Source organism: Hemiscyllium ocellatum, chromosome 4 (genome assembly GCF_020745735.1).
Source record: "Hemiscyllium ocellatum isolate sHemOce1 chromosome 4, sHemOce1.pat.X.cur, whole genome shotgun sequence".
Lineage (NCBI taxonomy): Eukaryota > Metazoa > Chordata > Chondrichthyes > Orectolobiformes > Hemiscylliidae > Hemiscyllium > Hemiscyllium ocellatum.
Window position 1 is genome coordinate 76,725,446 of NC_083404.1, and position 24,204 is coordinate 76,749,649.

General features: G+C 41.6%; 1 protein-coding gene across 2 annotated transcripts in view; it reads left to right on the forward strand.

The window, feature by feature from the left end:
* The first annotated feature begins 864 nt into the window (after nt 1-864).
* The window catches only part of alkal1 (ALK and LTK ligand 1), a 55,932-nt gene continuing 32,592 nt past the window's right edge, over nt 865-24,204 (forward strand). The window contains exons 1-4 of one of the 2 annotated variants that reach the window (XM_060824343.1): nt 865-1,233; nt 2,007-2,267; nt 6,243-6,296; nt 6,402-6,485. In XM_060824343.1, coding sequence (XP_060680326.1) covers nt 2,009-2,267; nt 6,243-6,296; nt 6,402-6,485 — 397 coding nt within the window. In that variant the 5' untranslated portion in view covers nt 865-1,233; nt 2,007-2,008. The remainder of the gene's footprint in view (nt 1,234-2,006; nt 2,268-6,242; nt 6,297-6,401; nt 6,486-24,204) is intronic. The other variant, XM_060824344.1, reaches the window with a different exon arrangement.

Here is a 24,204-nt window from a genome sequence, read left to right on the forward strand (position 1 = left end):
TTTGAGCTGGCTCAACTTCAGCAGAAGTAGCAGAAAACACCCAACTAAATCCCAACATTCCTTACCTCAGAATGAAAGCTACAGCATTTAGGGCAAATTTCCCAGAGCTAGGCATGGGAGCTGTGGAATAGCCTGCCCCAAGCTACCAGCCTTAAAGATGAAAATCTAGCCATATTTCCAGGAGGGTGATATTTCAATACTCACTTAGACTGAGGTCCTGACCCTGCCAGCATCACAAATTGGACCCATTACATTTCTATCTTTGTCCCTCCAAAAATGCAGAGTACTACCAGCACCTTTTTTTTCAGGTTTGCAGGAATGCTCCCTAATTATATTCCTTGAGATGAATTTGTTATTCAGTGGAACTGAAAACTGTGCAGTTGAGGAGCAGTGACTCGCTATTGGTTTTTTTTTCAAACCATTAACAAACTAATTTCCACCAGTAACATTTATAAATGCTTGCAAGACAAATTTGCAGAAGATGAAGAATCTCAGAAGCTCACTGATATCATTCATTGGGCTGAATGTTTTTATTTGCACTAGCACACACTGTTGGGAGACTGACATTAATGGAGGAATTTCTTCTAATAAAGTTGTAAACTTGAAGTTAATTGTATTTTAACAAGGATTCCCCAGACCGTTTTAAATCAAGTACAGACCTAGTTCATAATTCCATGACTTATTTAGTGAACCCTTCTTTTGTTATTTGCAGATTGGTCTCATGTTTAAAATTGCTGAAAGCATTGCAGGCTCCACCAGACAGCTTTGACGTCAGCAGCTTTCAGGGAATCCCAAAATTGTGAACATAATCCTTACACAACACGGCACAGCCGCGCTTGATCAGATTTGCAAGTAACTCGACAGGCATTTCCTGCTCTTGGGGAAATCTCAATTTGCAGAAAACTTCAGATCGATCCTAATTGATGACCCTCAATGCCAGCCTACCGGGAGAAAAAGGATGTGCGCCAGCGGGAACTTCTGAAGGGAGATTACCAGGAGATGTTTTCATTGTCTGCCACCCACCTAAGGTCGATAGTATCATATTGAACTAACACTTGCTTCGTGTATATAAGCCTGGTCTGTGGATGGATGAATGCAGAACATTGTGCATTTCAGTTTGATCCACTTAGCGCAAACGAGCTATTTGAAAATTCTGGGACACCTTTTGGGGTCATTTTATTCTTCTTCGGAAGAAAGTTGACTAAAGCCCAAGACAGTTTCTTTGATCTTCAGGTGAGCTTGCGATATGTATGTTATAGCAAGAAAGGTTGAAATGCTCGGCTAGCTGACTTTTTTTTAAAAAAAACATGGATTTGAAAAACTTTGACTTTCAATTTAAATGTTTATCATACTTTGCGCCGGCTCATGTAACGAATGATTTTGGAAAGAAATGTTCTATTGGCATAAGAACAGTCAAACATGGGGGTGCACACTCACCTTAGTCAACGCGTAAATATTGAAAGTTACACTCTGATTTCCCGTATAAATTTCGCGTGGCTTTTGCATGCGCTTCTAGCCCCGAGCAACCTCCTCCAGTTAGTTAAATAGATCGGTCCAATGATGCGTGCAAAGTTGATCTGAACTAAAGCCTGGATTTCAATGTGCTGCTTTGGCAGTACCTTTCTTAATCCGTGTCTATAAATGTGAGCTCGCCAGATATTAAATCCGGAACGAAACAAGTGTTACGGGGAGGGTTAGAGCAACAGCTCGCATGATGTAGAACCGGATAAAAACTCAGGAATGTGGAGATTGAGTTGTCCTTGTGACACCACCTCATCCCGTGATGAGAAGGGTTAGATTTGGTTTAAGCAGTCTTATGTAAAAAAAAGCGCACACTTTGTGCTCTGGTACTCCCGCTCTGACTTAATCCATCCCTGGGCAAAACTGAACACTGTCTCGGTCAGCAGGCTGTCTGACAGGATTAGGAGAGAATTCCTGATTGTCCTTTCATTCCAAAAAGCTTCTAAAACAGATGTTAATCTTCTCTCGTCCTCTCTTTTATCTAGAGATGGGCCAAAGGAAATGGCACACCTCGCTGGGCATCCTGCTTTTGTTGGTCACTGTGGGACACTGTGAAACCAGAGCAGAACCGAGGCAGAAATCGAGACAATCACCTCTAGCTCTCATTTTACAAGGCGTGAAAGACAGCAATCACGGGGACAGACAAACAGCCAAACGATACAGCACTTTATATGCCTTGGACCAAGACTACAAGCACTTCACGAAAGAAAAAACCGCTCTTGTCCCGAGGTTGGACAAACCAATAGGTAAGAGCTGAAAGTGTAGGTGAGTGCTCCTATGTCTGTTAGACACGGTGTTCTCCTCTCTACACTAAGACTTTAATCCCGGGTTATCATGTTTGAGTACGTGGAGGTGTTTGGACCATTCCATTTATAATAGGGTCAAATATTTAACGGCAGGCACACTGCGCATTAGGAATGGTATTAAAACACGACAGGATGAGTCAGTTATTGTTGCTGCAATCTGAAATAAATAATTGTAGTTGTACTGTAGGATCACAACTCATGCCTTAAGGTTCTATCCGTCAGGTCGTGACTGATCTGAAATCAGATGATGTTTTTCGTCTGTACAATTCATACATCAGTGCCAATACATATTAATACATTTCGCTAGAAGTAGTAACTTATAAACAACCGACTCGACAAAACAGCCCTTTTTTTGTTAGTTTTGATGTCCATGTTTTTGTGCATCTTAAAACAGGTCAAATGTATTGTAAAAGTATGCGCGCTCCTTTGTCAAAACAAAACAAATGCAATGAAAGCTGTCCTTGTTTAGCATGTGAAACAGTGTAGACCCACGGCAGGGTCATGTGCTCCATGTCTACAGGACAAATTATTTCATCTGGGTGCACCTCAGTGGTCTGCTTGTGATCATGACAGGAGATGATTTGAGAGTCAGACAATGTAAATTCTGAACAGTTACAAAGTAGGAATTGCCCTGTTTCAAATGGACATGTTGTGATTGGGCATTTACCAGTTGGTACAGTTTATCATTCATACAGTATAATCTGGAAAATAAAATTACTAACAACATACAGTAGCAATAAATTCAAGCTTATAGTAAAGCAAAGCAACAACAAGTGTCACATTTTGAGCTTGGATTTGTTATTATTGCTTCAAAATCATATGTTAAATGGGAACTTGGGTTAAATTTAATTTTCAAATTCACAGTTACTGAAACTTCACAAATGTCCTGTTTTCAATTATTCTTTGTGGCAAAACACCCCAAAGGGACTCCAGTATATCCGTCAGAGGCATTTTAGCATGTTTTGCTGAATTCATGAAAAATAATAAAAATGTGGAATAGTGGCAGAACTAGATTTTACCCCATTTTGCAGCCCTGATTCAGAAATGTGGGAATTCTGCTTGTCCCTGAGCAAACAAATTTTCCAATCAGTTTTACTAACTTAAGAATAGGACTTTCCTGTAGTGGACAATGTAGAAATCACAAATGCCACAAAGTAGAGATCTTGTTGAATGCTGGCACTGTAATTTGAACTCACAGATTAATTGTGCAAACTAACATCAAGCTTAGTTGCAACAAAAGAAATGATATTGTATTGTTATATTTGATCTATTATTTTAATGGAAACAATGCATATTTAAGAAAATTGGATGGTATGTGTTAAATAATTTGGTCTCAACAAGTGTAAATATGAAATTCTTGGACTTGGGTGGAGGCTGCAAGGGATGGTTGGTGGGGTCTGTAATGCACAAAATTGTCCTCTTTTCTCATAGTGAAACAGCAATACTGGGCACTTTTGTTCTGTTGCCTTTTATTCTGGATACAAAGAGGAGGCAGATGAAGATAAAGTTGCCTGTTGAAAACCTAGTTATTCCCTCTCTACTTGTGCCCACATAAAATATTTTGAATTGAAGATATTGAATTGGATATGAGCACCACATAGATCCATCGAGTCATACTGCATGAAAACAGACTCTTCAGTTCAACTGGTCCATGCCAAACATAATTAGATTAGATTAGATTACTTACAGTGTGGAAACAGGCCCTTCGGCCCAACAAGTCCACACCAACCCGCTGAAGCGCAACCCACCCATACCCCTACATTTATCCCTTACCTAACACTATGGGCAATTTAGGATGGCCAATTCACCTGACCCGCACGTCTTTGGACTGTGGGAGGAAACCGGAGCACCCGGAGGAAACCCACGCAGACACGGGGAGAACATGCAAACTCCACACAGTCAGTCGCCTGAGTCGGGAATTGAACCTGGGTCTCAGGCGCTGTGAGACAGCAGTGCTAACCATTGTGCCACCGTGCCGCCCAATTCCAAACTAAAATAGTCCCACTTGCCTGCTCTGACACAACCAGGCTGGGGCTGCACAACAAGAGAAGTTCTACATTATACAGGATCATAGTCGCAGGCCATTCAGTCCATTGAGTCCACACTAATCATCCGAAGAGCATCCCACCCAAACCCAAGCCCCACTGCCCTATCACTGTAATCCTTCAATTTAACATGGCCAATCCATCTAACCTGGACATCTTTGGATTTAAAAAAAACAATATTCCTTCCTTTAACCAATTTTTCCAAATACACTATACTTGAACTGATGATCATATTTATCAATAGCTTGAAATTTGCAACAATACTGCCCTCTGTTGACTCAATTAAGAATAGTAAGTTGGCTTTTTTGAGAACAAAAGATGAAGATCACAATGAATCAGGCAGCATCCATGGAGAGAGAGCGAAAGCGAGCAAATGTTTTGCTGACTGATGAAGACTCTGATGAAGAGTCATCTAGACTCAAAAGTTAGTTTGCTGTCACTCGATGGATACTGCTTGACCTGCTGTGATCACCAGCAGTTTTTGTTTTCAGTACAGATTTCAGCATCTGCAGTAATTTGCTTCTAAGATTTTGTCCTCTTTATGACCTGTAGAAACAAAAACCAAAAATCAAGCAAAAATGGTCCAAGACTATGCAAAATTTTAAGTCCAGCAGGCAATCATTGATCTCTATTCCATTTGCTTCTGAAGTTATTTACTAAAGACTTCTACAGATGTTGCCAACATCTGGATGGTTGTGATGATTTCAAAATCTATCCTTTAAAAATTTGCAACTTTGCATCAATATTGGCAAACTAAATACTTATAAATGTTCTATGCAACTGTCATGATTGTATTTTGGATCAGGAGACATGCAAATGAATAGAAATGATACTGCATCAATTGTCACTTCAGACAGACTGAAATTGTGAAAATGACAATGGTAGTTATTGACTGTTTCCTATATGTATGTAATGATGCTACAAATATCCCTTTGCTAGAAAGCAAAGTTGAATAACTTTGCAGAGTACTTAAAAAGCTTCAGCTTGATTGAAGATCTTTTTTTTCCCTTGCATCTTATGAACTAATAACACCTTCCCCTCTTCAATATAATGAAATGCACACAACAGCATTCAAATCCCACCTCGTTAAAAATTATTTGTTTTTATATATTTGTTTCTGATATGAAGATCAATAGAATATTGCTGATCTCAAAAACCTAGTGAAATGTCATATGTATTTGTTAACGTCTTTCCATTGGATGTGTGAGTTCATGGAAAGGTATGGTTGGAGAAGGCAATTCCCCTCCATGGTTTTCATGTACTCTAGAGTTCATTAGAATTTCTTTGTTTTCATCAGTAAGATAGAGAATGCATCTCAATGAACTTGCTCCAACATTAGGGATAGATTGGGTAACCAAAATAAAATATTCATTAAATTAACAGCACCCTTATTCATATGTCCATAGCTAGAAGGAAAGTCTCAGGCATACAGTGAATATTTAAGGATACGACAAATAATGAAAAATAAAATATAGAAAATGTTGTAACTATGCAGGTAATCCACTATCTTTTAATAAGAAGCCAAGTTAACATTTTTGGTGAAACCGTCTGTCAGTATAAATAGATTTTTTAAAATACCTTTCACTTTAGATTTCCAGTATTTAAAGTTTCTATTTTGTAAATTAGGCTCCTTATTTGAATGGTGTCTTTTTAAATAATAGGGCTGGGGTAGCAGCCTCAAAGTAAGAGGGTCTGTGTAAAATACAATTACTTTTGTTTTCAAAATTGTACTTTTGATATTTGAGATAATGAAAATATGTGTCATGCAGTTTTTACATCAGTGTATACTTGTACAAAATATATTATAATTATCATCCAGATAAGAGTATAAGGATTAGCAATGTGGTCATCTTTTAATTTTCTTTCACAGAGGTTATCCATACAGTCCCCAGTGCAAAAGAAAAGTTCATAAAGCATTTTGCAGGTAGGAATATAGTCAATATATTGAGCTAAATTAATCAGGATGCATTAAAATAACACATTTTCCTGTGACTGAGCTAGTCTTATAAACCTTTTCCTAATTATCAAGCAGGACCAATCTCATTCTCATCCGAATGCAGGAAGCAGTTTCTCCGCCTCTATTATAACACAAGGGACTGCTCTACACCAGCTTGTGAGTACTAAACTCTTTATTTATCGAAAGCTTATGAATGGATTGTCTTCTTTATTTTAAAGCTTTGTAAAGTACCATTATGAACTTACATTGAAATACTAATTTGATGAAAAATTGTATTTGGCTAAAGAGCAACTAAATGTCAACGAAAACCTGATACATTTGGATATTAATCAACAACTAATGATTTGTAGGCAAAGAATATTATTTGCAGATGTCACAGAATGCGTGTTATAGTCTGCTCCTAAATAACTAATTTGTTCCAACTTAACTTTTTAAAGATAATATTGACTGCTGTTTTCAACTGCCATCTAAACTATTTGGAAATGTTAAACCCATGGTGCTGCAATTCTATGATATTCTCCAGCATGTTAACCAGCCTGACATTAGGCATGGAAATACCATTGACTTTGGTGGGCAGGATCCTAATTTAAGTAGCAAAGTCATGATTCAGTAGTGTCATCAGGCATGTATACTATTTTATCAGCTGAATTGACTAAATGCCACAAAGTCTCAAACCTGCCAGTCAAAAATGATAACATTGAAAACAAGGCCACATGAAGCCCACAGAAATAATTATATGTTTTACAACTACTAAAAAGAGAGCCTGTTCTTGTCTCAAAAGATTACAATGGGCCTCTCATCTCCTATGTTTTTCTTGCACTCATGAAAATGAACATTTCTGTTCCTCCTCCCAAGTTCCCATTCCGAACTTATTTTGTTGGGTACTTCTCGTGGGTCCCAGTGATCTTTCAGTGAATTTTCTTTGTGAGTGTTTTTAAAATTGGAAAAATATCCAATAAGTCACTTTTCAGGGACTCTGATATTCTGCTGTTCCTTCCTTACACTGAATTAAAGTTGAGCTTCTGACATTAAATGTCAGAGGATTCAACTGCAATGTTAGTAATAACTTTGATAACTAGCTTTGGATATTATAACACTATTTGGTTACTGATCAAAAGTTGGACAGAGACTTAATCTGTATTTACTTCATCTGCTTTCAAGATTTATGTGCGTTCAATTATATTCTCAAACCATGGTCAAAATTGTCTGGTGATAGTCTATTGAGAATCATATGTTCATTTTTAGTACTGACGTGTTGAGCTAATTGTCATTTTGTGTACTAGAGACAACCAAAGTTGTTCAAGTACAATGCTTCCATATTTTAAATAGAAAACAGCTTTAATCCAAAGAATATTAAATATACAGACATATTTTGTAAACTTTTGCTCCACTTTGGGAGGATATGTTGGAAAGTTGGACCTGGATTTGTAATCTCATGACTGCCTGGGATTTAAGTGTGTAAAATGTAGAAATGGTCAGTTGCTAAGGAAAAACAGTCTTCAGCATACAATGAAAGAGGATGGTGAAAACTATCAGGTGTAATTGATGCTCAAAATGTAAAGAACACTCATTATATATCAGAAGTATTCTGACAGCAGTACCACATTATATTCAGGATATTTCATCCAATCATTGGTAGTGGGAGACACTAACAAACCACACATTGGTTAAATGATGATGACCAATTTGTGTAATGTATCATAAAACAATATACAAAAGAAGTTATAAGAACGGATCACCCTGTTCCTAAGTGTAGAGGTTTGTACTTATAATGAGAGTAAGAATATACGAACGGAAACAGAAGTAAGCAATTGAAGCTTTCAAGCCTGTCTGTTCCAGGTCAACCTTTTCTTTCATGTGAACTTATCATAGGCCTCAACTCAAAGATATTTCAAAAATCCATCTTTTCTTTTACACTTCCAGTGATGTAGCCTTCACAACTCTCTGGGATCAAGATTACCAGACCTTTACTAACCTCTGGGAGATGAAATTCCTTTGCATGGGCAGCATGGTGGCACAGTGATTAGCACTGCTGCCACACATTGCCAGAGACCTGGGTCCAATTCCTGCCTCAGGCAACTGTCTGTGTGGAGTTAGCACATTCTCCCCATGTCTGTGTGGGTTTCCTCCCACAGTCCAGAAATGTGCAGATTAGTTAAATTGGCCTTGGGTATGGGTGGGTTGCTCTTTGGAGGGTTGGTGTGGACTTGTTGGGCTGAAGGGCCTGTTTCCACACTGTAAGTAATCAAGTCTCCATTTTAAATAAATGTCTCCTCATTCTGTCACTATGTCCCCCTAGTTTGAGATTCCTTCACTGGTGGAAGCATCATCTCAACATCTATCTTGTCAACGCTTACCCTGTTTAACCATCATTGAGAAGTCAACCCCTTCATCCCAGGAATTAACCTAGTAAACCCCTTTTGAACTGTCTCTAATGCCAGCATACCCTTTCTTACATATGGGGACCAAAACCATACATAGTACTTCAAGTGCAGCCTCAGCAATACCTTGTACAATTGTAAAAAGATGAGGTATAGTCTTGCTTTGGATACTGCCGCAGTGAGGGATTTGGAGGGCCGGTTTGGAGAATACAGTTGTCTGGCATAAGGAAAACATTTCCCTAACGTGGATGCATAGGAGATGAGTTGACATGAGTCAATACCCTACTTGGGTGACTGAGCAGATCTAGATGCATATGAACAATACATCTCTTCAGGGATGTTTCAGAGATTTGAACCTGCTGCGTTCTCAGCTTAGGGAAACTACTTTTATAACCTTTGCTGAGAAATGGCCCCTTTCAAATCCACATCTTGTTTTACAATCTCCTTCCAACCCAGTGAGTTAATTGATATTTCCTTATTCCTGTTATTTAATTCCTCTCAAGTTAATTGAAGAAAGAAATAAGGATTGTTAAATTAATGCAGGACAGGAACAACAGAGGAACAAGAAATTAAATGTTCATCCTCATCCTTCTCTTCATCATCATTATTTTCATTATCAATTAACAAGGTATAAGGATTTTATCTCCTCAACATCATAGGAGCAGGCGTAGGCAATTTAGTCCATCAAAGCTGCTGTATTATTCAATTGCATCATGGTTGAGAGAAAGATTTTGAAATTAAAATGGCACTACATTGGAACCGAATGGAGGTAGCCCAGCTCTGACCTCTCTTCAACTCCAAAGAAGAGTACATTGGATTCAAGGTGCTAATGCTGTTTCTGTCACCTCAGAAACTGTCAAGTCTTGCTGAGTTTAACAGGTTTTTCAACCATTTCTGTTTTTATTTCAAATTTTCAGCATCAGTAATATTTTGATTTTGAATAAATCATAGCTGTGTACATTTTCACCCTTTTTTTGTCCCTTCATCCCTTTACCTAGCAGAAAACAAATGTCGTCGTCATCATGATCCTCCACATCACCTTTGTGTTCTGTTGCCTCTTTCCCTTAATGACATGGCACTTACCACCACAGAACACACCAGATGGCCTCCTTCTTTAAAGACCGCAAGTTTCCTTCCCATGTGGTTGAAGATGCCCTCTAATGCATCTCATCCACATCCCGCACCTCCGCCCTTAAACCCCACCCCTCCAACCATAACAAGGACAGAATCCTGGTCCTCACCTTACAACCTTTGCATAAAACGCATCATCCGCCGACGTTTCTGTCACCTCCAAACGGACCCCACCACCAGGGAATATATTTCACTCCCCACCCCTTTCTGCTTTCCCCAAAGACCGTTCCCTCCATGACTACCTGGTCAGGTCCATGCCCCCCCCCACCAACAACCCACCTTCCCCTGCCACTGCAGGAATTGCAAAACTTGTGCACACACCACCTCAGCAAACCACAGCTCCCTCACTCGACCACGTTCTCCCTGCCTGACAGGTACATACTTGTCAAACTCACACAGTAGCTGTTCCTTGAATAAGTCCACATTTCAATTGTGCCCATCCCCTGCAGTTTCCTTCCCCATCCTATGCATCCTAACTCTTGCCTAATTGCATCATAATTGCCTTTCCCCCAGCTATAACTCTTGCCCTGTGGTATATACCTATCCATTTCAATCAATAAAGTAAACATAACCAAATTGTGGACACTATCACCAAAGTGCTCACCTACCTCCAAATCTAACACTTGGCCAGATTCATTACCCAGTACCAAATCCAATGTGGCCTCTCCCCTTGTTGGCTTGTCTACATACTGTGACAGGAAATCCTCCTGCACAGATTGGACAAAAACTGACCCATCTAAAGTACTCAAACTATAGTATTTCGAGGCAATATGTGGAAAGTTTAAATCCCTCATAATGACTAACCTGCTACTCTCACTCCTATCCAGAATTATCATTGTTATCCTTTCCTCTATATCTCTGAAACTATTTTGAGGCCTATAGAAAATTCCCAACAGGGTGACCTTTCCTTTCCTGTTTCTCACCTCAGTGCATACTATCTAAGTAGACGAGTCCTCAAACATCCTTGCTGCTAAAATAATTCTATCCTTGACTAACAATGCCACACCTCCCCCTCTTTTACCATCTTCTCTATTCTTACTGAAACATCTAAATCCCAGAACTTGCAACAACTATTCCTGTCCGTGCTCTATCCATGTCTCCGAAATGGCCACAACATCAAACTCCCAGGTATCAATCCATGCTGCAAGTTCACCTACCTTATTCCAGATGCTTCTGGCATTGAAATAGACACACTTCAAACCACCTTCCTGTTTGCCGGTGAATTCTTGCAGCCTTGAAACCATATTTCTGACCTCCGTACTCTCAATCTCCTGAACACTAGAACTATAATTTAGGTTTCCATTCCCTTACTGGATTACTTTAATCCCTCCTGAATATCATTAGCAAATTCCCTTCTCCACAGGATATTGGTATCCTCTGGTTCAGGTGAAGAGCATCCTGTTTGTAAAGGTTCCACCTACCCCAGAATTAGCCCTAATTATCCAGGTATCCCAAACCCTCCCTCCTGCACCATCCCTGTAGCCACATGTTCAACTCCCCTCTCTCTCTCTCTCTCTCTCTCTTTCCCTTATTATAACAAGGTACTTGGATAAGTTCAAGTTCCTCAAAATGATTTTGTGAAACTGTCAGCAATCTATAGGATGCATTTGAGGAGGTAACACATGAAATGGATAAAAGGGAATTGGTGAATATATTGTACTGCTCCAGAAAGAATTTGATTAGACCATAAGACCATAAGACATAGGAGTGGAAGTAAGGCCATTCGGCCCATCGAGTCCACTCCACCATTCAATCATGGCTGATGGGCATTTCAACTCCACTTGCCAGCGTTCTCCCCGTAGCCCTAAATTCTTTGTGACGTCAAGAATTTATCAATCTCTGCCTTGAAGACATTTAGCGTTCCGGCCTCCACTGCACTCTGCGGCAATGAATTCCACAGGCCCACCACTCTCTGGCTGAAGAAATGTCTCCGCATTTCTGTTCTGAATTGACCCCATCTAATTCTAAGGCTGTGTCCACGGGTCCTAGTCTCCTCGCTTAACGGAAACGATTTCCTAGCGTCCACCCTTTCCAAGCTATGTATTATCTTGTACGTCTCTATTAAGTCTCCCCTCAATCTTCTAAACTCCAACGAATACAATCCCAGGATCCTCAGCCGTTCCTCATATGTTAGACCTGCCATTCCAGGGATCATCCGTGTGAATCTCCGCTGGACACGTTCCAGTGCCAGTATGTCCTTCCTGAGGTGTAGGGACCAAAACTGGACACAGTACTCCAAATGGGGCCTAACCAGAGCTTTATAAAGTCTCAGTAGCACATCTCTGCTTTTATATTCCAACCCTCTTGAGACAAGAGACAACATTGCATTCGCTTTCTTAATCACGGACTCAACCTGCATGTTTACCTTTAGAGAATCCTCAACTAGCACTCTCAGATCCCTTTGTACTTTGGCTTTACTAACTTTCTCACCATTTAGAAAGTAGTCTATGCTTTTATTCTTTTTGCCAAAGTGCAAGACCTCGCACTTGCTCACGTTAAATTCCATCAGCCATTTCCTGGACCACTCTCCCAACCTGTCTAGATCCTTCTGTAGCCTCCCCACTTCCTCAGTACTACCTGCCTGTCCACCTAACTTCGTATTATCGGCAAACTTCGCTAGAATGCCCCCAGTCCCCTCATCCAAATCATTAATATATAATGTGAATAGCTGTGGCCCCAACACTGAACCCTGTGGGACACCGCTCGTCACTGGCTGCCATTCTGAAAAAGAACCTTTTATCCCAACTCTCTGCCTTCTGTTAGACAGCCAATCCTCAATCCATCCCAGCAGCTCACCTCGAACACCATGGGCCCTCACCTTGCTCAGCAGCCTCCCGTGTGGCACCTTATCAAAGGCCATTTGAAAGTCTAGATAGACCACATCCACTGGGTTTCCCTGGTCTAACCTACTTGTCACCTCTTCAAAGAATTCCAACAGGTTTGTCAGGCATGACCTCCCCTTACTAAAACCATGTTGACTTGTTCTAATCAGACTCTGCTCTTCCAAGAATTTAGAAACCTCATCCTTAATGATGGATTCTAGAATTTTACCAACAACCGAGGTTAAGCTGATTGGCCTATAATTTTCCATCTTTTGTCTTGATCCTTTCTTGAACAAGGGGGTTACAACAGCCATCTTCCAATCGTCCGGGACCTTTCCTGACTCCAGTGACTCTTGAAAGATCTCAACCAATGCCTCTGCTATTTCCTCAGCCACCTCTCTCAGAACTCTAGGGTGTATCCCAGGGGCCAGGAGATTTATCAATTTTAAGACATTTTAACTTTTCTAGCACTATCTTTCATAACGGCAACCATACTCAACTCAGCCCTGTGACTCCCTTTAATTTTTGGGATATTACTCATGTCTTCTACTGTGAAAACTGACACAAAGTACTTGTTAAGTTCTCCTGCTATTTCCTTATCTCCCATCACTAGGCTTCCTGCATCAGTTTGAAGTGGCCCAATGTCTACTTTTGCCTGTCGTTTGTTTCTTATGTACTGAAAGAAACTTTTACTATCATTTCTAATATTACTGGCTAGCCTACCTTCATATTTGATCTTCTCATTTCTTATTACACTCTTTGTTATCCTCTGTTTTTGTAGCCTTCCCAATCTTCTGATTTCCCACTGTTCTTGGCCACTTTATAGGATCTCTCTTTTTCTTTAATACATTTCCTGACTTCCTTTGTCAGCCATGGCTGTCTAATCCCTCCCCGGATAATCTTTCTTTTCTTGGGGATGAACCTCTGTACAGTGTCCTCAATTATACCAACAAACTCCTGCCATTTTTGCTCTACTGTCTTCCCGGTTAACCTCTGCTTCCAGTCTATTTTTGTCAGTTCCTCTCTCATGCCCTCATAATTACCTTTATTTAACTGTAACACCATTACAGCCGATTTTGCCTTCTCTCTTTCAAACTCCAGACTGAACTCTACCATATTATGATTGCTACTTCCTAAGGGTTCCCTTACTTTAAGATCTTTTATAGAGTCTGGTTCATTGCAAAGCACTAGGTCCAGAATAGCCTGCTCCCTTGTGGGCTCCATGACAAGCTGTTCCAAAAAGCCATCCTGTAAGCATTCCATGAATTCCCTTTCTTTGGATCCACTAGCAACATTATTTACCCAGTCCATCTGCATATTGAAGTCTCCCATGATCAATGTGACTTTGCCTTTCTGACATGCCTTCTCTATTTCCCGGTACATGTTGCGTCCTTGGTCCTGACTACTGTTAGGAGGTCTATACACAACTCCAATTATGGTTTTTTTGCCCTTGTGGTTCCTCAATTCCACCCATACAGACTCCACATCATCCGACGATATGTCATTCAATACCATTGATTTAATTTTGTTCTTAACTAACAAGGCAACCCCACCCCCTCTGCCCACCTCTCTGTCTTTTCGATAAGTTGAAAAACCATGGAGGTTTAACTGCCAGTCCTGACCCCCCTGTAACCAAGTCTCTGTGATGCCTACCACATCATAATCATTCACTGTTATCTGTGCCATTAGTTCATTGGCTTTGTTATGAATACTATGAGCATTCAGGTAAAGTGCCTTAATGCTAACTTCCTTATCATTAGAGATGTTGGAAGTCATATGATGTCCTAAATTATCCTTGCTTTTTTCTGCATTCTCAGTCTGCCTCAATTTTAAATCCGCCTGGACACATGCTATCCTGCTGCTTATCTTTCCATTTAACGCCATACTCCCTGTCGCTTTCACTTTCCCTTCCCCCCAACTCAGAAGTTTAAAGTCCTACTGACCACCCTATTTATCCTCTTCACTAGAACATTGGTACCTGATCGGTTCAGGTGGAGACCGTCCCAACGGTACAGATCCCCCCTGTTCCAAAACTGATGCCAATGCCCCATGAAGTGGAATCCCTCTTTCCCACACCAATCCCTTAGCCACGTGTTTACTTGCCTAATTTTCTTGTCCCTATTAGGTGTCAGATTAAAAGACAATAAAAAGTTCATGGTATAGGGAGTATCATTGTGGCATGGGTGGAAGATGGCTTGCTAACAGGAAGCAGTAATTGGCATAAATGGGCCTTTTTCATATTGGCAAGATGTAGCAAATAATGTTCTACAAGGATTGGTGCTGGAATCTCAATCATTTAAATTTGATCTCAATTACTTAGATATTGGGACAGAAACAATTACATAAAGATAAGCAGGAAAGTAGATTTAAAAGTAAAATAAGGAAATTATAAAAATATGTTGAAAATGAATAAGGCAAAAATCTTTCAAACTCAGTACAATGTGGGAAAATGTGAACTTATCCATTTTTGCTGGAAAAATAAAGAATAAGCAAGGTACCTAAATAGTGAGAATTGCAGACCTCTAGCACGCAAGAGAATGTAAAAATCCTCATCCATGGATTGCAGAAGGTTAGTGTCCAGGTATAGCAAATCATTAAGAAAATCAATAGAATGTTATGATTTATGAAAAAAGGGATGCTGCTGGGAATGTATTTGGAGTCAGGTGTGCAGGATTGACCACCTTTTTAATGAAGTATGTAAATGCATTGCACGCAGTTCAGAGAAATCTTGCAAGACTGATATATGGAATAGGGGGTTATCTATTTGGAAGCCAGACAGACTAAACTTGTATCTGCTGAAGTTTCCAAGAATAAGAGGTGATTTGGTAGTAATGTATTAGATCCTGTGGGGATCTTGACAGGGTAGGTGGGGAAACAAACACTTCCTTTTGTGGGAGAATCAAGAACTAGAGTTCATTGCATAAATATGAGGAGTCACCTATTTAAAACAAACATTAGGCAATTTATTTTGTCCCTTTGGAAATGTCCACTCTGTAAACCCCACCAAAATAAAATGACATCTGGGAGCAGATGGCACTGATACTGAGCGACTCCTTGCGAGCTCCCTACAGCAGATCTTATTCTAAAATTTCTTATAACTGTTCCATACTTTTAAACCTAAATTCTAAGTCCGTAAAAGTCACTAATCATATTCTTTATAATGTTGATCTTGCTTCACACACCTTCTGTACAGTCTAGCGTGTATGCCTCACTCTGTCTAAGCACCCTATGATCTGTATGTCCTTGCTTACTATGTACTGCTTGCAAACAAAGGTTTTCATTATTAGTTCCAGGTGACTACAATAAATCAAATCAACTCAAATCAAATGAGAAAGCATCTTTATTCAAGTGTAGCGCTTCATGATCCACTGCCTGGGTCCCCAGTGATGCCAGCTCTTAGTGGATACTAGCCTCTGATTGGCCAACAGCTTCAGGTGGTGATGCGAACTCAGTAGTAAAGCACCTGATAGGCTGAGAAGCCAATCTGACAGTACACAAATATTCAATCAGGACTTGATTTTCTGGGTTCTCTGTTGGTAGATACTGGTGTTTTGTCATCACTGAAGGTAACGTTCCCCCACACTTAGTGCAAATAGCATTAAATCCATCCCACACTTTTTTTAATACTTATATATTCTTCCGACAAATCATTATATCATTGAAGTGGTTCTAACAATCTTAAGTGGAACAAACTTGATTTGATTTATTACTGTTTTGATGCACAGTGAAAAGTATTGTTTTTTGTGCCATCCAGACAAAGCTGTTCTTGAATCTGGTGAAATGTGTTTTCAAACTTTTGTATCTTCTGCATGATGGAAGAAGATGGAAGAGAGTATAACCAGGGTGGGAGGTAACTTTGATTATGTTGACTACTTTTCCAAGACAATGGATGAAATAGCTCCACAGAGGCTGGTATTATGTCACCAATCATACTTTATTTACACATGGCTGGCATCTGACTCTCCTGTTCATTTTTGTCAGCCAGGGCTCTCTGATTGGGCCAGGTTAACAGCCCCAGTCAGAGAACTTATATTCTAAGAGGTCAACTTGGCTTACATCTTTACAATCACTGCATCTCTCATCCACCAGGCATGGGAACATAGGCCTGTTGCTTTTCTTATAGCCTCTTCTGGAGAGTTTTCACACCGGATCCGGTTCCTATGACTTAGTGTCTGATATAGGTGCTGTATTCTAAAATGTAGCCAGCCTCCTGCACCCAGAACAGCTATAAAAAAAATCTTCTTTAGGCTTTGACATCTGTAGTGTCCATCTTAGACTCCAAGGTTTCTTTGACAATAGACAGGGGAAAACTGATCGGTTTCAAAAGCCTTACCAGCTGTTCTGAGTGGCTGGGTATGTTTTCCTCCTGCCCTGTTTGTGAGCTTGCAGCTTTCATGTGGTCCACGTGCTTGTTCAGGACAGCCTCCCCTACCTGAAATTTGTACATCACGGGACCTGACCTTATGTCATCCATATCATTTCTCTACAGTTCCATGGTTTTGGAAACTTATGTCCACTGAAGTCAATTGTCCCTCTCACTTAGAGGTGTCTTTAGGTTTAGGCTGTGTCTTTAAGTCTATCATGAAAGATTGGATTGCTTTTTCTGCCAGACCTTTGGATGATGGATAGTGTGGAACTGCCATTCGACTTTAGGAGATAGACAAATTCTCTGCTGGTGAATGATGACCCTTTATCTGTGACCATCACTTCTGGCAGTCCATGTATTGCAGAAGATACTTGCAGCTTTTCTATCATTGTCCCCATGTTTGGTTAATGAATTTTTTTAATGTGTTCAATGGCTTTGAATGGTCATTCACAATGACTAAGAACATTGAGCCGAAGAAAGGGCTGACATGGCTGACATGTAACCAAGTTGAGAGTTTACTAATCAATTCCCAAGAATGTGGGGGAGTTGGTAGTGGTAAGTTTTGTTTTTGTTGGCACTCTAGACACTGCCCCACCAGTGTGGCTATGTCTGTATTCAATCCTGCCTACCAGACATAATTTTTAATCATCAACATCTTCACGTTGGACACCCCTGGCTGACACTGGTGGAATTTAGCCAGTATCTGTCAGCAACCTTTGCTTGGGACAATCACTCTTGCTCCCCATAATAAAATGCAGTCTTCTGTTGTGACCAGTCTTTTGGTCTCACCAGATCCAGAAAGGTTCCAATTCTAGTTGTGATGGTCCTTTTGTTTCCTCCATCATCACCAGTTGTTTTAGTTTTCCAGGACTGGATCTGTTTGCGTCCACAGTCTGATATTGTCAGCAGTGACTACAGAGTGTCCAGAAAGTTTAAAACCATTATGGACTCTTCCAGTGGTGGCACACCAGTGACGTATCTGGAAGTGGAAGGCATCCACTTTTTCCACTTGGGCTCCGGGATGGTGTTCAAACTTGTTACTGTATGCACTTAGAAAGAGAGCCCAGTACTGATTTCAACCTGAAGCTATGGGCAGCATGACCTTTTCCTTTTTGAGTAGCTCTAGCAAGGGTTGTGGTCTGTTACCATTACAAATTTACATTTGTAAAGATATTAGTGAAGCTTACTCACACCAAAGATGATCGTCAAACATCCTTCTATATCTGCATTTATTTGTACTCTGCATCAACCAAAGTCCAGTAAGCACACACTATTGGGCATTCCTTTTTCTTTATTAGCTATGAGCCAACACTACCCCGATACCTTATGGGGAGGCATCGCATGTCAGGACCAGATCTCACTTAAGATCATAGTGTGCAAACACCGTAAACATTGTTAGCTGCTTCTTCACTTCGCTAAATTCTACATCTTGGTTACGAGTCTATTTTCAAGGCTACCCTTTTTCAATAGCAGATGTAAAGGTGCCAGGATGGAGGCCAGGTTACGTATGAACTTTCTCTAACAATTCACCAACTTAAGGAAAGACCTAACCTTTGGTATAAACGTGGGAGCCGGGGCACCTTTGATGACTTTCACTTTTTCTTCCAATGTGTGTGACCCAGTCTTGTCAACTCCAAATCCCAAGTGCATCACTTGGTGTAAATGGAACATATTTTTTTCATTCACGGTGTACACCCACCTTTAAGAAATGTGTAAGGACCAAGTCCATGTTCTGTAAGCGCTCTTTATTTGTCTTCCCTGTTGTTAACACGTCATCCAGATCAATGGGAACCTGGGGTAGACCTTGTTAAATGTTTTCCATTGTCAACTGAAAAATGGCACAGCTTGATGATACCCAAAATGACAGTCTCATACATTGGTACAAACCATTGTGGGTAATTAGAGCATACTTCTGGGAATCCTCATCTAACCACAATCGCAGATATGCATGGCTCATACCCGGCTTATTGAAGGACAGCTCCCCACCAATTTTGCTTTTAAGTCCATTATTTGCAGATGGTTGGGTATTTATCCAGCTGTGAGAAGCAGTCTGAAAAACCTTTGAGTATTTAATAAGGGCTTCACTCAGGTAGCCATTTTCTAATTGAAATATGTTCAGCCAATCAAGCTAAATGTTTCTCAACAAATTTCTTGCCATCAGGCTTAGGCCCGAGTCATTTACTACAGTCAGTGGTAACTGAAGCAGCTGCATCTGGTAAGAGATTGGGACCGAAGGTGTACCCTTAATTTGTAAAGGTTCTCCGGTATAGTTCAAGACTGGTTCCACAATCACTGATACAGCTGTGCTAATACCAACCTCCATTAGAACTGGGTGACCATTTAACTAGGTGTTTATTTTGATTGGTTCTGATTATGAGGAGAAAGTGAGGTCTGCAGATGCTGGAGATCAGAGCTGAAAATGTGTTGCTGGAAAAGCGCAGCAGGTCAGGCAGCATCCAAGGAACAGGAGATTCGACGTTTTCCAGCAACTCATTTTCAGCTCTTGGTTTTGATTATGTATGGAATGAGTTGCCAGAGGAAGTGGTGGCAGTTGGTACAATTGCAATATTTAAAAGGCATTTGGATGGATAAATGAATAAGAAGGATTTAGAGGGAAATGGGCCAAGTGTTGGCAAATGGGACTACATTAGGTCAGGATATCTGGTCAGCATGGACGGGTTGGACCGAAGGGTCTGTTTCTGTGCTGTACATCTCTATGACTCTATGGTTGTCGTTAATTAATTTAACTATTACAACCAAATGTAGGTGGGCCTTCCAGGGTGTGCACTTGCCTGGAAAGTGGTCTATGAGTTCTCACACTCAGTTCAAGTCTAGTGGAACTCTTCTGCTGTCTTTAGTCCACATCCCGGCAGCAAGTACAATGGCTTGCCGGCCTGAATCACTCTCTCAGCAGAGCAGGTAAGGGCTGTTTGACAGTGGCTGCTTGAAGGCTCGTGACATTTGTTTAATGGTTTAAATTTGAATTTTGTGTTTAAAAAAAGCGCGGAGTGGACCCGGAAGCTGGTGTAGCGCAAGCTTACCTGGGTAAGTTGTTTTCCTATAAAAGCACGCAGGAGAGGAACCCGAGGCACTACAGAGGTAGAGCCTCCCATCCACCCTCCTCCTTTCACCTAATAATAAGACACGTTGTGGTAAGAAGGTAAGTGCTGCATTTTGCTTATTCTCGTGTTTAGACCTAGTTTTTTTTTTAAGGTTACTTTTAGAGGGATGGCAGTGAAAGCAGTGCAATGTTCCTCTTGCAACATGTTTGAGGTGAGGGATGCCATGGTCGTCCCTCCTGATTACACTTGCAGGAAGTGCACCCATCTCCAGCTCCTCCAAGACCGTGTTAGGGAACTGGAGCTGGAGTTGGATGAACTTAGAATCATTCGGGAGGCAGAGGGGGTCATAGATCGGAGCTTTAGGGAAGTAGTAACTCCAAAGATTGCAGACAGATGGGTGACAGTGAGGGGGACTGAGAGGAAGCAGCCAGTGCAGAGACCCTCTGCGGCCGTTCCCCTCAAGAACAAGTATACCATTTTGGATACTTGTGGGGGGGGAACGACTTACCAGGGGTAAGCAATGGGGTTCAGGCCTCTGGCACAGAGCCTGTCCCCATTGCTCAGAAGGGAAGGGTGGAGAAGAGCAGAGCAATAGTTATTGGAGACTCGATAGTTCAGGGCACAGATAGGTGGTTTTGTGTGGGCGAGAGAGACTCACGTTTGGTATGTTGCCTCCCAGGTGCAAGGATACGTGACATTTCTGATCGTGTTTTCTGGGTCCTTAAGGGGGAGGGGGAGCAGCCCGAAGTTGTGGTCCACATTGGCACCAACGACATAGGTAGGAAGAGGGATGAGGATGTTAGGCAGGCTTTCAAGGAGCTAGGTTGGAAGCTCAGAGTTAGAACAAACAGAGTTGTTGTCTCTAGTTTGTTACCCGTGCCACGTGATAGAGTCGAGGAATAGGGAGAGAGAGCAATTAAATGCGTGGCTACAGGGATGGTGCAGGCGGGAGGGATTCCAGTTTCTGGATAACTGAGGTTCTTTCTGGGGAAGGTGGGACCTCTATAAACAGGATGGTCTACACCTGAACCTGAGGGGCACCAGTATCCTTGGGGGGAGGTTTGCTAGTGCTCTTTTGGGGGGTTTAAACTAATTCTGCAGGGGCATGGGAACGTGGACTGTAGCTTTAGGGTGCAGAACCTGGAATGTAGGGAGGTTAGGAACATGGCATCAATCTCGAAGGAGGGTGCCTGTAAACAGGAAGGGGGCTTGAAGTGTGTATACTTCAATGCGAGAAGTATACGAAATAAGGTAGGTGAACTTGCAGTGTGGGTTGGTACTTGGGAGTTCGATGTTGTGGCTATTATGGAGACATGGGTAGAACAGGGACAGGAATGGCTGTTGCAGGTTCCAAGGTTTAAATGTTTTAGTATGGTCAGAGGTGGGGGTAAAAGAGGGGGAGGTGTGGCATTGCTTGTCAAAGATAATATTACAGCAGTAGAAAGGGCGAAGGATGAAGACTCGCCATCTGAGGTAGTTTGGGCTGAGGTTAGAAATAGGAAAGGTGAGGTCACCCTGTTAGGAGTTTTCTACAGGCCTCCTAATAGTCCTAGAGACATAGAAGAAAGCATTGCGAGGATGATTCAGGAGAAGAGTGAAAGTAAAAGGGTGGTTGTTTTGGGGGACTTTAACTTCCCAGATATTGACTGGGAAAGCTATAGCTCGAGTACGTTAGATGGGTCGGTGTTTGTCCAATGTGTGCAGGAGGGTTTCCTGACACAATATGTAGACAGGCCAACAAGAGGTGAGGCCATACTGGATTTGGTTCTGGGTAACGAACCAGGCCAGGTGCTAGAATTGGAGGTAGGTGAGCACTTTGGGGACACTGACCACAATTCGGTGACTTTTACTCTAGTGATGGAGAGGGATAAGTGTGCACTACAGGGCAAGAATTATAGCTGGGGGCAGGGAAATTAGGATGCAGTGAGGCATGACTTAGGATGCGTGGCTTGGAAAAGTAGGCTTCAAGGGAAGGGTGCAATCGATATGTGGAACTTGTTCAAGGAGCAACAACTGAGTGTCCTTGATAAGTATGTACCTGTCAGGCAGGGAGGAAAGGGTCGTGTGAGGGAGCCATGGTTTAATAAGGAATTGGAATCCCTTGTTAAAGGGAAGAGGGTGGCCTATGTAAAGATGAGGCGTGAAGATTCAATTGGGGCGATTGAAAGTTATAAGGTAGCTAGGAAGGATCTAAAGAGAGAGCTAAGAGCAGCAAGGAGGGGACATGAAAAGTCCTTGGTAGGTAGGATTAGGGAAAACCCAAAGGCTTTCTATAGGTATGTCAGGAATAAAAGGATGACTAGGGTAGGAATAGGTCCAGTCAAGGATAGTAGTGGGAAGTTGTGTGTGGAGGCTGAAGAAATTGAGGAGACACTGAATGAATATTTTTCGTCAGTATTCACTCAGGATCAGGACATCGATGCTGATGTGAATATTGAGTCACAATTAATTAGAATGGATGGCTTTGAGATATGTAGGGAAGAGGTGTTGGAAATTCTGGAAAGGGTGAATGTAGATAAGTCCCCTGGGCCTGATGGCATTTATCCTAGGATTCTCTGGGAAGCAAGGGAGGAGATTGCAGAGCCATTGGCCTTGATTTTTATGTCCTTGTTGTCTACAGGAATAGTGCCAGAAGACTGGAGGATAGCAAATGTTGTTCCCTTGTTCAAGAAGGGGAGTAGGGATAACCCTAGTAACTATAGGCCGGTGAGTCTTACCTCTGTTGTGGGCAAAGTCTTAGAGAGAATTGTAAGGGATAGGATTTATGAACATCTGGATAGGAATAATGTGATCAAGGATAGTCAGCATGGTTTTGTGAAGGGCAGGTCGTGCCTCACAAACCTTATTGAATTCTTTGAGAAGGTGACTAAGGAGGTGGACGAGGGTAAAGCAGTAGATGTGGTGTATATGGATTTTAGTAAGGCGTTTGATAAGGTTCCCATGGTAGGCTACTACAAAAAATACGGAGGTATGGCATTGAGGGTGAGTTGGAGGTTTGGATTAGGAATTGGCTGGCTGGAAGAAGACAGAGGGCAGTAGTTGATGGTAAAGGTTCATCCTGGAGTGCAGTTACCAGCGGTGTTCCGCAAGGATCTGTTTTGGGACCATCGCTGTTTGTCATTTTAATAAATGACCTGGAGGAGGGGCTAAAAGGTTGGGTGAGCAAGTTTGTGGATGATACGAAAGTTGGTGGAGTTGTTGACAGTGAGGAAGGATGTGGCAGGTTACAGCGGGATATAAATAAGCTGCAGAGCTGGGCAGAAAGGTGGCAAATGGAGTTCAATGTAGGTATGAGTGAAGTAATTCACTTTGGTAAGACTAACAAGAAGATGGAGTACTGGGCTAATGGTCGGATACTTGGTAGTGTGGATGAGCAGAGGGATCTTGGAATCCATGTACACAGATCTCTGAAAGTTGCCACCCAGGTATATAGTGCTGTGAAGAAGGCATATGGCGTACTGGCTTTTATTGGTAGAGGAATTGAGTTCCGGAGTCCTGAGGTCATGTTGCAGTTGTATAAGACTCTGGTGCGGCCGCATCTGGAGTATTGTGTGCAGTTTTGGTCACCGTACTATAGGAAGGATGTGGAGGCACTGCAACGGGTGCAAAGGAGGTTTACCAGGATGTTGCCTGGTATGGTTGGAAGATCGAATGAGGAAAGGCTGAGGCACTTGGGGCTGTTTTCATTGGAGAAAAGAAGGTTTAGGGGTGACTTGATAGAGGTGTACAAGATGATTAGGGGTTTAGATAGGGTTGACAATGAGAACCTTTTTCCACGTATGGAGTCAGATATTACGAGGGGGCATAGCTTTAAATTAAGGGGTGGTAGGTATAGGATTGATGTTAGGGGTAGATACTTTACTCAGCGAGTCGTGAGTTCATGGATTGCCCTGCCAGTAACCGTGATGGACTCTCCCTCTTTATGGGCATTTAAACGGGCATTGGATAGGCATATGGAGGAAAGTGGGCTAGTGTAGGTTAGGTGGGCTTGGATCGGCGCAACATCGAGGGCCGAAGGGCATGTACTGCGCTGTATTTTTCTATGTTCTATGTTCTATGTTCTATGAAACTGTTAGCTGTTTGGCCGAAGCTTGGCTTTGTTTTGGGGTGTTG